Consider the following 14,386-nt stretch of genomic DNA (forward strand, 5'->3'; position numbering starts at 1 on the left):
AGCCAGCTTGGACTACTTGAGACTGTCTTTAAAAAAATAAAAGGCTACATGTGTACTTACCTTCATTTGCTAATGTGCAAAATGTTACGCTAATGTGCTCCGTAGTCTTGTCTTTTGTTGTTGAGATGGGTCTGTATAACCTAGGATGCCCTTGACTTGCAATCTCTCCCACCTCGACCTCCCAATGTTGGAATTCCAGACATGGAGGCAATGCCTGCTCCCACCCGCACTGGATTTTTTTGTTTTTGTTTTTTGTTTTTTTTTTTTTTTGTCTTTGTTGTGTTCACGAGCTTGAATACCTTTTGTTGAATACCTCACATACTTTATCAGTGAGCCTGCCAGGCTGGGGACGTGGCTGAGTGCTGAAGGGCTAGCTGAGTCTCCAACTCCAGCCCTGTAAGGAAGAGTATCTATCTGTGCACATGGCATTCCGACTTGGCGCGCTTACAGGCTGCCTGTCTGCAGAAGGTACTGCTTCTCGGAACAGCAAATGGAAGGAACCAGGCACACAGAGCAACACCCCCCGGGGAAATCAACTGGGGGAAAGCACAGCCATTCAGCAGCTTAATGGCAGGCCCTTAGGAAGGCTCCTTGCTTTTGCTTGCAGGTGGTTTCCCTCTGGGCTCTCGTTCTATCTAAAAATTCTCTGTTTGGCCCTCTGAAATCTGTTCTGTTTTTTTCTAGAATTGTGATTTCTCCTGGCCCACAGGGGCCATGTTCATTGAACCATCAAAAACAAGAACAGGAGACTCGATGCCAAAGTTAAAAGCGCATCAAACACGCCTAGCATTTATTATTTTAGTCAAACCTACAGACCCCTCAGTAAACCCTCCTTGGGGCCTGGCCCCAGCAATTTAAAGCTGAAGACCTTGGGTGTAGGTGGAGGTGATGGGATTAGGTGGGGACTGGCTCCAAAACAGGGTTAGTCCCCAAGATGGAGAACTGTTTGGATAGAACAGAGGTTAGGGTTGACTTAGCTTCTGAGTGGTTCAATAAAAAAATTTCACAAACAAATGAGGGATACAATATACCTTTGCCACTATCCCTCCAGGCCCCTGCCTTTTAGGGGAGACTTCTGTTTCCCTGGGCTGGTAAACAGCCTGGACACACTCTTTCTTTAGCATTTTCTACAAGTTAAAGGGAAGTATTGGGGTGCCTAGACTGGGTCCACACTAATCCCTATCATCTCCCCAAATTGTCCCACAAGGCAAAAAAGGCAAGAGGTGAGGATCTAAGTCTCACTTGATCTAGGTCTAGAATGTCAATCCACAAGATTTCAAAATCTGTTCCCTTCCCCAAGAATAAGGTCAGCACAGAGCCCTCACATGTCAGGTCCCAGGCTGGTCCCAGGTTAAGGCAGGGAACGTAGGAACTGATCCTTCCTGCTGAATGGAATGCTTGCATGATGTGTTGCTAAGGGTCAGGGCTGGGACTGGGGTCTCTACATGGGAGATCAGAGCCTAGCAATTCCTCCATACCGGAAATACCTGTGCCAAGCTTATCCTATAGAGAAGGAATGGGTCCCAGGGCAACGGGCCAGATCACACCCTCACTTCTGTTCATTGCCAGAACAAGTCAGGGGTCATAAGGAAAGGATAGGGATTAACCCTCCAGGGGTGGGACACTATTTTTATTTTTCTTCTTCCAGTGCTAGGAAAAACTGTACTGGCAATTCCCAGAGATGGAATGGAGTAGCATCCTGGCATCTCCTTTCCTTCAGAGACATGTTTCTAAGGGTCCCTAGTGGCCAGGGACAAACATACCCTTATCCTGCCTCTTTCCATCACCTAGGCAGGAGGAGGACGGGGGCGAGGGGTAAGGCTATGATGCTCAAGTGATGAACTGAGCTTTCCCAGCTCTCTCCTGCCCTGTTCTCTCCCTCACAATTACCTGTACAGGGCAGTTCCTCTGGAAAAGGGGCAGGGCCTCACCGGATTCCTCTTCCTTGCCTATTACAGGGTTGGGGCCCAAGTGATTGCAACTCCTCTTCCCCCAGGTTTCCTGGACAGGACAGTCTCACAGGAGGGTAGGGAAAAAGGCAGGGTCTCATCCAGGCTTGTCCTCCTTCCTTGGGTGGGGAAGTCCAAGGGGAGGAGTGAGGCCTGATCAGGACTCCTCTTCCATGCTGAAGCTGCTGCGGCGGCTGCTGGCCTTGGAAACAGCCGGGGATACTGAAGAAAGCAGGGGGTCAGAAGCAGCCCGAAGTGGGGACAGGGCACCCCCTGACAGTCCTCCCACCATCCCCTCCTCCTCCATCAGAATGTCCTCTAGCCCTAGGTGGAAGGGGTCTCCCAGGTCCCCCAAGTGGTCGCTGGGAAAGTGCAGGTCCAGAAGGGCATCTGAAGGCGGTGCCGGAGGCTGTTGTGGAGGAGCGTTCTGGGCAGGTCCTCCCGACACATGAAATGTTGTATTTGGCCTGCCCTCCTCCTCAATGTCCAGTTGTTCTGGCTTGAGGCTATCAGAGACCGAACTCGTGGCTAGGGAGAGCAGTCCTGGGTTGGGAGGTACCGGCAGACCATGGATCTGGGCCTGCAGTTCTAGCTCCTGCAAAAATGAAGGGGTGGGTACAAAGTAAGATGGGATTCAAAGCCCCTGACTGGTACAAGAGTGTCTTCATTGAAAGGGCAGGCTATTAGGTTCCAATGCAGCCTCTGGCCCTCACTACTTGCCAAATTCCATGCTTAGTCTCTGAGCCCCAGAGCCCTCTGTAAAATGGTACAATAATGGTGAGCTCTCTCATATAGCTGTTTCTGGGAATTAAATGAGTCAATGAGCATTTAGCTCTTACTACAGCACATGCGTCAGCCAATATGCCACACACATTAGCCTACTGTTTGTTTGGAGAATCTCTCTTTCCTTTCCCCACTCTTAGACAGGGTTTCTCTGTGTATCCCTCTCTGGCCTTGAAATCAAGAGACCCGCCTTCCTCTGCCTCCCTGGAATTAAAGGCATGTGCTACCACGCCCAGATGAGACTCTTTCTTAAGAAATATTTATTTTTGTGTGTATAGGTGTTTTGCCTGCACATATGTGCATCATGTATGCAGTGCCTGCGGAGGCCAGAAGCGGGCGTCAGATTCTCTAGAGCTGGAATTACAGTGTTGTGAGCAGCCCTGTAGGCACTTTAAACAAACAAACAAACAAACAAACAAACAGTGCTCTAGAAGAGCACCAAGTGAACCACTAAACCATGTGTTTCTTATTTCTAATTTTTAAAGGCAGAGTCTGGCCCTGGTCCTTGAACTCACAGATCCACCAGCATCTGCCTCCTGAATGGTAGGATTAAGGCTGCAGTAGAGAACCAGGAGGCCTAAGTATTCTTGTTAATGGTGTGCTAATTACTTATCTCATCATCATTTGAATTGGGTTGCCTAAAGGGAGAACTGGTCAGATCTTTTTGCCTGCCTCCACCTACAGAAGTGCCAGTCACCCTCAGTTTTCTCCCCTCAAACCTGAATTCGGAGCTGCAGGCTTCGGTTGGCTTGTTCCAGGGACCGCTGCCGGCTCTCCAGGTCTTTAGAGCGTTGCTGTTCTTTCTGTAATTTGCGGATATAATCCACAGATGCCTTCAGGATGGTGCCCTTGTTCCAGCGCATCTCCCTGTGGGACCCAAGAAGGAAGAAAGACCCAGTGCTGCATATGACATCTCTCAGGGAGATTATACCAGGTAGACGGAATACCTGACCACATGTCAGAATTTGAGGTAAATCAAAGGGTTAGAGTGCTTACAAAAAACCCTATGCTTGCAATCTTCCAGTGGTGGTCCTTATATCCCCAAACCTGGAAAGACCCTTTCTGGCTCCTTTCCCCCACAATAAGCTGGGCTCTCAAGTATTAACATAGGAAACTATTTTCCATCTCAGGCCCTGTACTTGCATCTAACCCTGCACCTAGAGTGCTTTCCCTCCACCAAGCTCACCTACTCTTGTTGTGTGTGCTGGGCCTCACACACGGTGGGCAAGCACTGTACTTAGCTACACACAGAGCACCATCTTTTTGGCCTCTAATCTATTCTCAGCTGAGACCTGCTCAGCCCTTCTCTGCTCGCAGCCACCTTTATCATCCCAACATCCACTCATCTTCCTTCTGTGTGTGGGTGTTCTGCTTGCATGTATGTATATGCACCAACAGCACCTGCCTGATGCCCATGGAGGCCAGATGCCTTGGAACTGGAACCAAACTCGGTCTTCCTAAGTGCTGAGCAAGCTCTTCAGTTCCTGTGTCCTTTTTGTTGTTTTGAGCCTGTTCTCAAACTCCATCTAGATCCTCCTGCCTCAGACTGCCGAGTGCCGGGCTAATAGGCACCACCATGGCCAGTTCCATTCTGTTCACTATGTTCCATGACCCTCAGTAGAAAAGAATGTCATGGATTTTCTTTGTCTTAACTGTGTTGCCCCAATTAAAAGCATCAGATCTAAAAGACAATGGTATTTTTCCTTTGTGTGCCCTCTGGTATCCTCAGAGCCTAGCAGAGTAGTACCTGGTACAAAGCAAAGGCCCAATAACTAAATAAACCCTGACTATGCAGAAGAAGTATGAAATGGAACACTTGTGTCTATGTTCCACAGGGTGCAGATAGGACAAACGAACACTGTGGGTTCACAGTCAGAGGGTCTACCGTTACCCAGCTAAGAAAGACAGAGACCTCTTTTTTGGGGGGGGGAGGAATTTTTTTGATGCAGAGTCTCACTCTGTAGCTCAGGATAGCCTAGAGCTTACTATATAGCCCAGGCTGGTCTTGAACTCATGGCAATCCTCTTGCCCCAGCCTCCCCAATGCTGGGAGTACAGGTATGAGCCTCAGCATCTGGCTCACAGAACTTTTGTCTGGGCAAGACTGCATGGCAGACACACCAAGGAACAACTTTCCCGGTCCAGGGTGCTTGTTCCACCTCCCATTGGCCTGGGGCCCCCAGCCCAGACTCACGGATCATTGGACTTGGGGATGAGGGTGCCCAGCTCTTTGATCCTATCGTTAATGTTGAATCGCCTGCGTCGTTCAACTTTCAAGAGAGGGGGAGAAAAAGAAAGAGTAGGAAAGAGTCATCAATGGGTGAAGGAAGAGAGAGAAATAGGGTTCTGGGAGGCTTCCCATGGAAGGCGGCCCTTGAAGCAAGGAGCACGGCAGGGCTGTGTGGCAGACGGGCAAGTGCGCCTGCTCTGGGGCTTACTTAGGTTGTGATTGTCTTTCTTCTGTCGCTCCTTCAAAAGGGCCTTTGCCTCGGTTTCTGGAAGAGAGTGAGGGTGGATATCAGGGCTTCTGGGTACAGAAAGCAGAGTCCCTGCAGACGCAGAGGTAGGGGCTAGTGGGAGAGGGATAGAAGCTGAGACTTTACAGATGGGGTCTTGCTTTCTTGTCCAGGCTGGCCTTGAACACCTGACTTAAGCCATCCTCCTTGACAGTCTCCAAATTAGTTCCAACTACAAACTTTGGCCACAGAACCAGAATTGGGAGTGATTTCTTTTTTAAAACTATATTTTTGTTTTCTGTTTATGGATGTTTTGCCTTCATGTGTGAATCACCATGTGCATGCCTGGCACCCAAGGAACTCAGAAGAGGGCATTGGATCCCCTGGAACTTGAGTTACAGATGGTTGTGAGCCACCATGTGGTTGCTGGGAATTGAACTCAGGACCTTTGGAAGAACAGTCAGTGCTCTTAACCACTGAGCCATCTCTTCAGCCCTGTTATCATCTGTCTTCTTTTTCTTCATTTTCTTTTGATGATGCTGTTTCTCCTCTTTCTTCTTCTCCTCTTCTTTCTTCTGGTTTTTTTTTTTTTTGTTTTTTTTTGTTTTTAAAGACAGGGCCTCAGTACGTAGCCCATACTGTCTTCCAAGTGCTGGGACCACAATCACGCACCACCATGCTTTTGTTGACTGCTTTAAAAGATGTCTTGAACCAGGCATGGCAGTTCATGCCTATAATCCTAGCACTGTAAGGAGAGGCAGGAAGATTGCTCCAAGTTCAATGCCAGCCTGGGCTATTAGAGGGAGTTCCAGAGCTGGGCATTTGTGCATAGCTCTGTAGTTTTCAGCACTCAGGAGGCCCAGGCCAGAGGGCTGCTAGGAACCTGAGGTCAGCCTAGGCTACAGAGTAAAACTGTGTCTCAAAAAATTAAATAAGAATGCTCTCTTTGCTACTTTTTAAAATGAAACTGGGGTGGCACAGGCCTTCTGTTACACCCAAGATAAGAGAAGTCAGAGAAAACAAAGTGAAAGTCAGACCAAGAGCCATAAGATAAAAACAACAAAACAAAACCAGAAACAAAAAGGCTGCCTTTGTTTCTCTTCTCTGTGGTGCTTGGGATGGAACCTACTGTCTTACAGATGCTAAGCTACCCTCCCAGCCGCAGCCTCAACCCCTTTCTGGAAAGTTCAAACCCCTTCCCTAGAACTAGATCTAGCTCCAGCTCTGGTTGTGACAGGGCAGGACAGGGTGGGATAAAGGGCCAAGACCCTGGCACTTACCAGAGATCTCCCGTTTGATGTTAGGCAGTTCAGCAGGACAGGAATTGCTGACAGTGATGGCTGGGGTGGCCACTCCCTGACCGCTGTACACATCCAGTAGATTTCCCGACACGGGCAGCTGTAGACAGCAAAGGCACAGAACAGCCTCCTGAAATTCAGGTTCCTGACCCTCACATATAAAAGCTAGCATCCTCTAATGCAAGGTCTGTAAATTCCAGGGCATCTCTTCTCCTTCAGAGAAGTTTCACATGGTACTTAACAGCAGGAACAGAACCAAGTGAACTTTCCCTGGTTTGTGGAACCTGGTGGAGGGGCCCACTCAGCCCCTCAAATATCTCAGTGGCCTCTGAAGCCGTCTTCCAAAACTCCAAGGCTGGCTCTGAGAAGAAATATGCTGGAAAAAATCCCAATCCCCAGGTTCTGTCAGTTCTGATCTGCCATTCCAGGCCACTAGCTGCTTCCAGCCCAGCATTCCAAACCAGCATTCTTGGAACACTCCACCTCAGTCTTTTCAGACCTTGGTAAATTATCACGGTAACACGCCATCCAAAAGCTGGCTTTCTGGAGAGTTCCAGCCTTAAGTGTGATCCGTACTTTAAAACCATCACTGGTCATTTCCCAAGGCCTTGACTCTAGGTCTACCCACACATTCTGGTATCTCAGAATCTCTAGTCTAACTCTTTCCCACCTAGTGTTGCTTTTCTATCAGCCTAGTTTTTGTCTCACTCTCTCCCTATCCTAGACACAATCTGGTGCAATACACTCATATAGAAGTCACTTGGTCCTGGCCCTTGACAAGCTGTCATATACTGAAATCCCTCAGAAACCCTAGTTGTGTCCAAACCAGTGAAAATCTATGAAGGAAGTGGACCTTTCTGTGTGTATGGCACTGAGGACAGAACCTAGGACCTCCCCCATGCGAGGCAGGCACTGCTCAGCTACCTCCCCAGCCCCAAACTACTGCCATTTTTATACAAGGTTCCATCCTCTTGGGATGTGTTGGGAAAAAGCTATGACATAACTTGCCAAAGCAAGTGATGAGGGTTCTCTGAATGTTCCAGAATCAGACTGTTTTAACAGCAGAGCTCTTGCTCTGGAAAGACATCTTTTCTTTACAAGGACTGAGCCTCTTAGCCCAATTCATTGCGAGGGACATGGCACATTCCAAACAGTGTAAGATCCAACCACATGTTATATCTAACTCAAGCTCTCTGGGTCCAAGCACTACATAGTAGTACCTGACTCTCTTGGGATGCTGGGACTGCTACATGAGTTCCTCTTCTTGGTAGTTAGCGGAGCACAGCCCAAGTGCCCAGGTAGCAGTATATCTATAAGCTCATATATATATATATATGTATATATATATATGTATATATATATATGTATATATATATGTATATATATTATATATTATTATATATATGTATGTATATACACGTATATATATGTATATTATATAATATATACATATATATATATATGTATATATATATATTGAAATACCTAAGTCTACCAGGGCCACCTCTCCATCAAGTTTAACAGAGGCCTGAGGGAAGTAGTGGCCTAAGCCACATCCTCAGTATAAGGCCTTTCTCTCTATCTTAGCACAATGCATGGCAAGGATCGCTCATATACACACAGCCAATGCGGGTGTGGTCTTAGCGACAGAAGGATGCTGTCATTTTCAGACCACCTCCCTTCTTAGGGCCTCACCGTGCTGGGGAGCTGCAGCCCTGCAGTGCCTCCCGGAAGATAGCTGAGCATCTCATCGTTGTAACTGGACTCCAGGCTGATGATCTCATCAATGACATCATCAATCTGGGGGAAGAAGTAAATACTGTACAGGGTTAGAAGAACTGGAAGGGGAGGCTGGGGGTAGGAGTAGCTTAATGGTAGAGTGCCAGCCTGGCATGGGCAAGGCCCTAGGTTCTATTCCCACCATCTCAGGCATTCACACACACGCAAACAAAACAATAAACCAAGTGGACGAAGGGCATTAAAGGAAGGTTATCTACAGCTTCTTACCTCCTTCTCTGAGCTGGATCCAATGGTGAGCAGCGCCATGGGGCTGTTAGGAGCACTGCCAGAAGGGCCAGTGGCATGTGCAGTTTCAGGGGCAGGAAGTGGCTGGGCACTGGAAGGCCCTGGTGGTGGAGTGAGCGCCTGAGAAGCCAGCTTGGGCCCAAGTGTGGTAGACAAGTACTGTTTCACCTGCTGCCGGCGAGCTTGCTGCAGGTGGTAGCGTGTAGGGTTCTCTAGGTGAGTCTGAACCTGTGAAATAAAAGACAGTGCAGAAGGAGAGAAAAGCACAAAAAAGCTCAGAGAAGGAACTCTGAGCCCCAGCTTGTAACTCAACTATTTTTAGGCTCATGTGGACCAATGGGGCCTGGAATTTGAGAACATCTCAAAAATATTAGTGGATCTCCCCAAGACCCCAAACTTCTTTTCCCAGAAATCCTTCAGAGCCTCCAAAATCTACTCAGGGCTGATAAATTCCATCAGCTTCTAGATCATCTATCTTGTCAGAGTCCTCAGGGCTCCCTGCTATATCTCTGACACCACCCAACAGAACCAGGAACTATAACCACATATGGCTTCTCTAGACATCCCAATGGCCAAAATACTGCTCACAGGTACAGAAGAAAGCCTAAGAAACCAGAAACACCCAGGGTACAACGGCAGACCATTTAAACACTATCATGAACTGTCTTTAGAACCACACGGATCCTATCCAAAAGCCATGAGGCCCCTGGGTGAGCCCTTAGCTCCCAGAGCTTCTGGATCTGTCCTTACCTTGAGTACCTCCCTGGGCACCTGGGCAGGGGGTGGACGACTCAATGTGTGGCCACCAGCAGACACGCCAATCACAGAGATGGCTGGCGAGGCGGGTGCAGGACTGGGGAAGGGAGCAGCTGCTGCCTGTTCCCTCCGCTCACGCCTCTCCTGTTCCTGTGCCTGGGCCCTCATAAGCTGCTGACGCAGCAAGACCCGTGATGAAGAAGATGACATGGCAGGGGTCCGGGAGCCCCCTGCGGAAGAAGACGATGCAGAGAGTGTAGCTGGGGTGGTTGGTGTGGCCCGCAGTGATATTGGGAGGCTGTAGAATGAGAAATACGGGGCCACAGGTAAGCTACAGGTCTCTTTCCAAGCCTAAGGGTCACAGTGTCCCGGACTATATTCAGAAGCAGTCTTGTTCTTAGTGTCCCAAGACCACAAAGAGTGGGTAGGAGACAGAGGTACCAGGTCTGGATGTGGGCCTCTATCACTCAAAGGTCACAGTCTGGCCAACTCCTCGAGGGGAAATAAGATTGTAGCCTTTGGCCTTAACGGTGAAGCCTCGGTTTGAGCAGGTTCTGAGTGACTAGATGCTGGCCTCTAAGAAGAAGAGGTTTTCTTACTAAAAACCTGAGCTCAAGTCGAACTGAAGCTGCACGGTGAAACGTGAACACAGAAGATTGCTAAGCCGAATCTGGAGCTCCTGGACGTAGGCATTAGGTGCCAGAGGAGGCCCCAGACTCCATTTCCTCCCTGCCCAGGGCTCTGCTGCCAGGAGCTAGTTAGTCTAGAAATCTCAGAGGTTTCACAATCCTCGCTTCCTGCCCCTCTTCCAGGTCCCCTCCCCTCTCTCAGAGCCCAGGCCGATGACTCAGCACATTTAGGCTTCCACCCACCAGCCTGGACGCTCTAGTGCCGTGGGAGGGTGGGTTTGCCAGGTGTGAGGAGGGCCGAGCAGGGGCTGCATGGCCCCACCCACAAGAGGGCGGGAGTTTAGGAAGGCCACGCCCATCCGAGGAGTCAGGTTTTCAAGAGACCTGTACGAATTCCCGTAGGGAGCTAAGGCAGGCTAGAGACGCACTAACTTGTTCACCTGCTGTCCTCCTCCGTGCCTACAATTTCAGCAGGGGAAAAACATAGGCTGAGAAGGGGAGAATGGATTTGGGTGGGCTCGGAGGGTCCCTGGCCAGAGAGTAGGGAGAAAGACTGGGAGCGGGGTCGGTTATGCCAGTCCTACCTGGAGCGGAGGGGTAGGGGTTGGCTTTTGAGCTCGTAGAAGCTGTCAGCATCAAGGATGTTTTCTAACTCGATGTCAGCAACAATCCCGGATTCCGGAAGCAAAGAATTCAGGCTGAGGGTGGGAGGGAGGAAGGAGTGATCAGTGACTGCCGGGAGCTCTAATACCCTCCCTTCCCCAGACACCAAGGCGGGCTCATATCCAGAAGGGCACTGCCACGACCAAGTCCCATATCCTTTCCCTATTCCTTCCCCATATGGCTTGCTCCCCACAGGCCTTGAAGGGTCAGAACAATAGAAAGGCCTAGACCCCCCAACTCCCTCTAGAACCGGGATTAAGGGGAGACTTTGGGAATGACAATTCACTTTGAATAAGGATTCCCGGCAGCTTAGCATTCAGGTCTCCCAGCCCCCACACCCCCTACTGTTTTGCCCACAGCTGAATGTGAACCCAAGTCTTTATACGTGCACACAGAGGCAGGAAGGGCACCCATCAGGCCAACACTCCCTTGTAACATTAACTGAATGCATCACAAAGAGACCTGGGCTCCCCGATTCACTTTGCATCAAGAGTTAGCACTTTGCAAATAAGTTCTCCCAGGCACAGCCAGAGTTCAAAGGCCACTGATGCCCATCCAAATAGAAGAACGGAACTAGGAAAGGGTCCCCTCACTCCACCAGTGAGCATCTTCGAGAGAATCGGAGCGCACTATCTGCCTTGCAGGAGGAGCATCTTTCTTAGCTAGGAGAAACTGCCCAACCTCCTCCTACTACTACTTCGTAGATAGATCAAAACACACACCCGTTTTCAGTAACAACATCCACCTGCACACAAAACAAGCCATACCTCACATGAAGAAGGCTGAGGTCAACCTAGACTATATACAGAGCCTGCATCCCAAATTATGAAGCAAACAAACAAACCACCACAGGAGTTGGGACCCACACTACATCAACAAAACAATACCCATCCCTCCTTTCAACTGTGCTCACTAGTGTGATGATCTAGGCTGTTATGAGCAATCCAAGATAGTTGTTCTGCTCAGTCCTCCCGGTTGGGGATAAGGACCCTAGTGTCCCGACAAAACACGCACAAGGATGAATACACATCCTCGCTGGAGGTGTATAGCTCCGTGGAACAGCACTTGTCTAGCAAGTGTGAAGCCCTGGGTTCACCCACCACATCCCCAAATAATATGCACCCTTGAATTCAGTCAAGTTTAGAATCCACAAAGCTTGTGACTCCTTAGTCTCTCCCCTCCCCAACGATGGTCTTCCTTCCTCTCCTTGCCCACAGATGGGGCTCTAAAGCCACCCAGGAAGTTGGGAAGAGGAAGCTCCCAGAGTAGCTGAGTTCAGCACAATCCCAGGCAGAGAGGAGGCAGCCCCCTCCGTACTCACACACCACTGCACCTAAGTTGGAAAAGATGGGTGCTGGGGAGGGCGGACAAGGAAGGGCTGGCGCTTCAAAGCAAGGCTTATGGAGGAGAGAGGAGCCGAAAGGGAGAGACCGAGGACCCACCCAGACGGGGATGGTGCAATCGGTACTCACTCCAGCTCTACAGACCGATTCAAGATTACACCCGGGAACTGAGAGACGGGCTGGGAGGGCGAAATAAAAGGAAGAGGGGGTGTGTGGGTAGGGAGTGGGCAGGGCCGGCTGCAAGGCTAAGGCGAGTGGCAACAGAAACAAGACCCTCCTCTGGGTTCCCATATAAGGCTCGAGGCCTCCACCCCCCAACACCCTCCCCGCCCCGTGCCTAAAAAGTGAACTGTATCTTTCCAGTCTGCCCTGCCGCCTCACATTTAAGCACCCACTGGATAAGACAAGAGGGATTTCCACTATCTCGGCCTTTCTGTCCAGACGCCGGGTGAGCAGGGTAGCAACAGTGCAACGATCGGGCCCGTCAAGTTGCTTCGCTGATTATTCACACACACACTCCCGGTATCATTCCCAAACACAGCACCGGCTACTGGGAAATCACTAGGTGCCCCAAATAACATCTCTGCCTCCCAGGATTTTTTCCCCCACGCTGAAGAGGGGGAAAAAAAATCCCAGGATTTCCTTCAAATCAGTGTCTCACCTGACAGTGTGCCCTCAAATTCATCCCTCCGCGACCAACTCAACAATCTCCAATTCAGCTTCTAATCAGTTCCCCAAGTTCAACTACAGCAGACCAGTTTCTGTATACTCCACAATCTGCCCTGCTAGACCCAGCCGAGAGCCCCCCAGATATGACTCTGCCCTCCTCAGCGCACTCCCACTACTCCTGAAAGCTTCTATCTAAGCAGGTCAGTACCGTATTTCTGAGGTGCCCACCCAAGATGGGCACTCTGACGTCCTTCAAGCCTAGGCCAAGAGTCTCCAATCCCAGTCCTGGACCCCCCAGTGTCCTGAGACGAATCCCCGGGGAACCTCACTTGTCACTCCCGGCCCCAGAGGTGGCCCCGCACCTGAGCAGCTGGGCCGAGTCAGCTGGCCTGCGCTCTTCCAACAGCAGGAACACGGCTCGAGGGCCCTCCGCGCTGGCTTCTACGCCGTCCCGAGCTGGCTCGGCTGCATGAGACATGACGCCCGGCTCCGGGCGAGCCCTGCCAGGCCGGTCGGGCCTTGGCCCGGTCCCCCTAACAAAATAAGAGTCCCCTCCCCCGCTTGCCGCTGCCTCCTCCGTTAAGCCATGGAGCTAGCTCTGCGTGGGCGGGCGGCGTCGAGAAGATGGGATGGGCCGTGAGTCATCACCCGCCCTGAACGGACCGACACCCCCCAACCTAACCCCGAACGACCGCTCGCCTCGCTCTCGTCCTCTTCCCCCTCCTCCTTGGGCTGGGGAAACTCCACAGGAAGTGACCACACTGGGGATGGAAGTCTGGTTGGGCCATACCTCCTGAGCAAGGCAGCCAGTTGCAGCCGGGAGATTGGAGATCCCGCCCTAAGCCACGACTTCGAGCCGTAGGGAACACCGGCTTTGGCCCGCCCTTTGGAGAAGGGGGCCTTTAGGCCACGCCCCAGGAGGCGGAAGCAAATAGGCGAGGAGTGATTTGCTTGAGCCCCGCCCTTATTTTTACGTAGCTTCCTGAGCCACACCCCCTCCCTCAAATTATCCACACCATCCTCATACACCCCCCCAACCCCAATCCCCATCCCTGGCAAGATATTAAACTGAATCTTGGGTTTTCTGCGCCTGCGTGGAAAGTCTCCACGCCAAGCTTTTTTAGTGGAACCATGCCGGCTCTTAGTCCTGGGTCATCCCTGCCCGTACTCCAACTTCTCAGGACCGGTGTCTTCTCAAGCCACTCCGAGTGAGGCAACGACATTCCTTGAAGGTGGTGCTGAAACCCTGCCCTTTCGGTGCCCACAGTCCAGTCACGGAGCTGGTCTTCCAGAAAAAGCTCAGCCTGTTTTGTTGTTATCTAAAGTATTTCTTGTACTATGATCATTGTACTACGCAATAGATGGTTAATGAAGCTTTTGACGGATGGATGAATGAGTGGACGGATGGTAATTAGATCTGGTTTCCAGAGAATGACTTCTGTAATTATAATGAACTATTTGAATAACGCAGAAGACCTGCTCCCGTCTGCGCCTCCACTTTCCTACCCCGTCAAATGGGGCCATAAACTGTATTGGCAAAGTTATGAGGATAAGAGATATATAAATAATGAAAAAAGCAGGCCAGCTGGTTTTGCATACAAGAAATTTCCAACCTTAATCGATTTGCTCACTTATTCTCTTGATCAGTCATTTAGGAGGAGCCTGTATGTGGCAGATAAATGCAGGGTGACGTGGACACAGGCGTTCCATTGATACCAACAGGTACACATAGCTCATAAAACACCTGAGCCCACCATTTCTCCCTTCCTGCTTCCCAGCGTCCTGACACCATCAGTTAGAGCAAGAGAAAATTTAT

The 14,386-nt window shown here is 50.3% G+C and overlaps 1 protein-coding gene across 6 annotated transcripts; it reads right to left on the reverse strand.

The window, feature by feature from the left end:
* Window positions 1–757: 757 nt before the first annotated feature.
* On the reverse strand, window positions 758–13,405 carry Tfe3 (transcription factor binding to IGHM enhancer 3). 6 transcript variants are annotated; one of them, XM_034485428.2, is made up of 10 exons: window positions 12,933–13,405; window positions 10,480–10,593; window positions 9,261–9,564; window positions 8,493–8,738; window positions 8,181–8,285; window positions 6,468–6,585; window positions 5,170–5,226; window positions 4,926–5,001; window positions 3,452–3,599; window positions 758–2,544 (listed from the first exon to the last, which is right to left on the reverse strand). In XM_034485428.2, the coding sequence occupies exons 1-10, from the start codon at window positions 13,046–13,048 to the stop codon at window positions 2,107–2,109; spliced, it is 1,722 nt and encodes a 573-aa protein (XP_034341319.1). In that variant the 5' UTR covers window positions 13,049–13,405; the 3' UTR covers window positions 758–2,106. The 6 variants fall into 6 exon arrangements, with proteins under 6 accessions (XP_034341319.1, XP_034341321.1, XP_034341322.1 ...); XM_034485430.2 differs by having other exon boundaries at window positions 9,261–9,496; window positions 12,933–13,328; XM_034485431.3 differs by lacking the exon at window positions 12,933–13,405 and adding an exon at window positions 12,031–12,092 and having other exon boundaries at window positions 9,261–9,496.
* Window positions 13,406–14,386: the final 981 nt, after the last annotated feature.

This window comes from Arvicanthis niloticus, chromosome X (genome assembly GCF_011762505.2).
Source record: "Arvicanthis niloticus isolate mArvNil1 chromosome X, mArvNil1.pat.X, whole genome shotgun sequence".
NCBI lineage: Eukaryota > Metazoa > Chordata > Mammalia > Rodentia > Muridae > Arvicanthis > Arvicanthis niloticus.

What these genes read in the sequence shown, in the direction of transcription:
- Tfe3 (XM_034485428.2), bottom strand. Translation starts at nt 13,048, where the DNA reads ATGTCTCATGCAGCCGAGCCAGCTCGGGACGGCGTAGAAGCCAGCGCG. An exon ending in GGCTGCAGCTCCCCAGCACG is followed by an intron (nt 6,586 to 8,180) that starts GTGAGGCCCTAA and finishes TGCTGTCTACAG; the next exon opens with CTGCCCGTGTCGGGAAATCT. An exon ending in CATCAAACGGGAGATCTCTG is followed by an intron (nt 5,227 to 6,467) that starts GTAAGTGCCAGG and finishes ACTCTCTTCCAG; the next exon opens with AAACCGAGGCAAAGGCCCTT.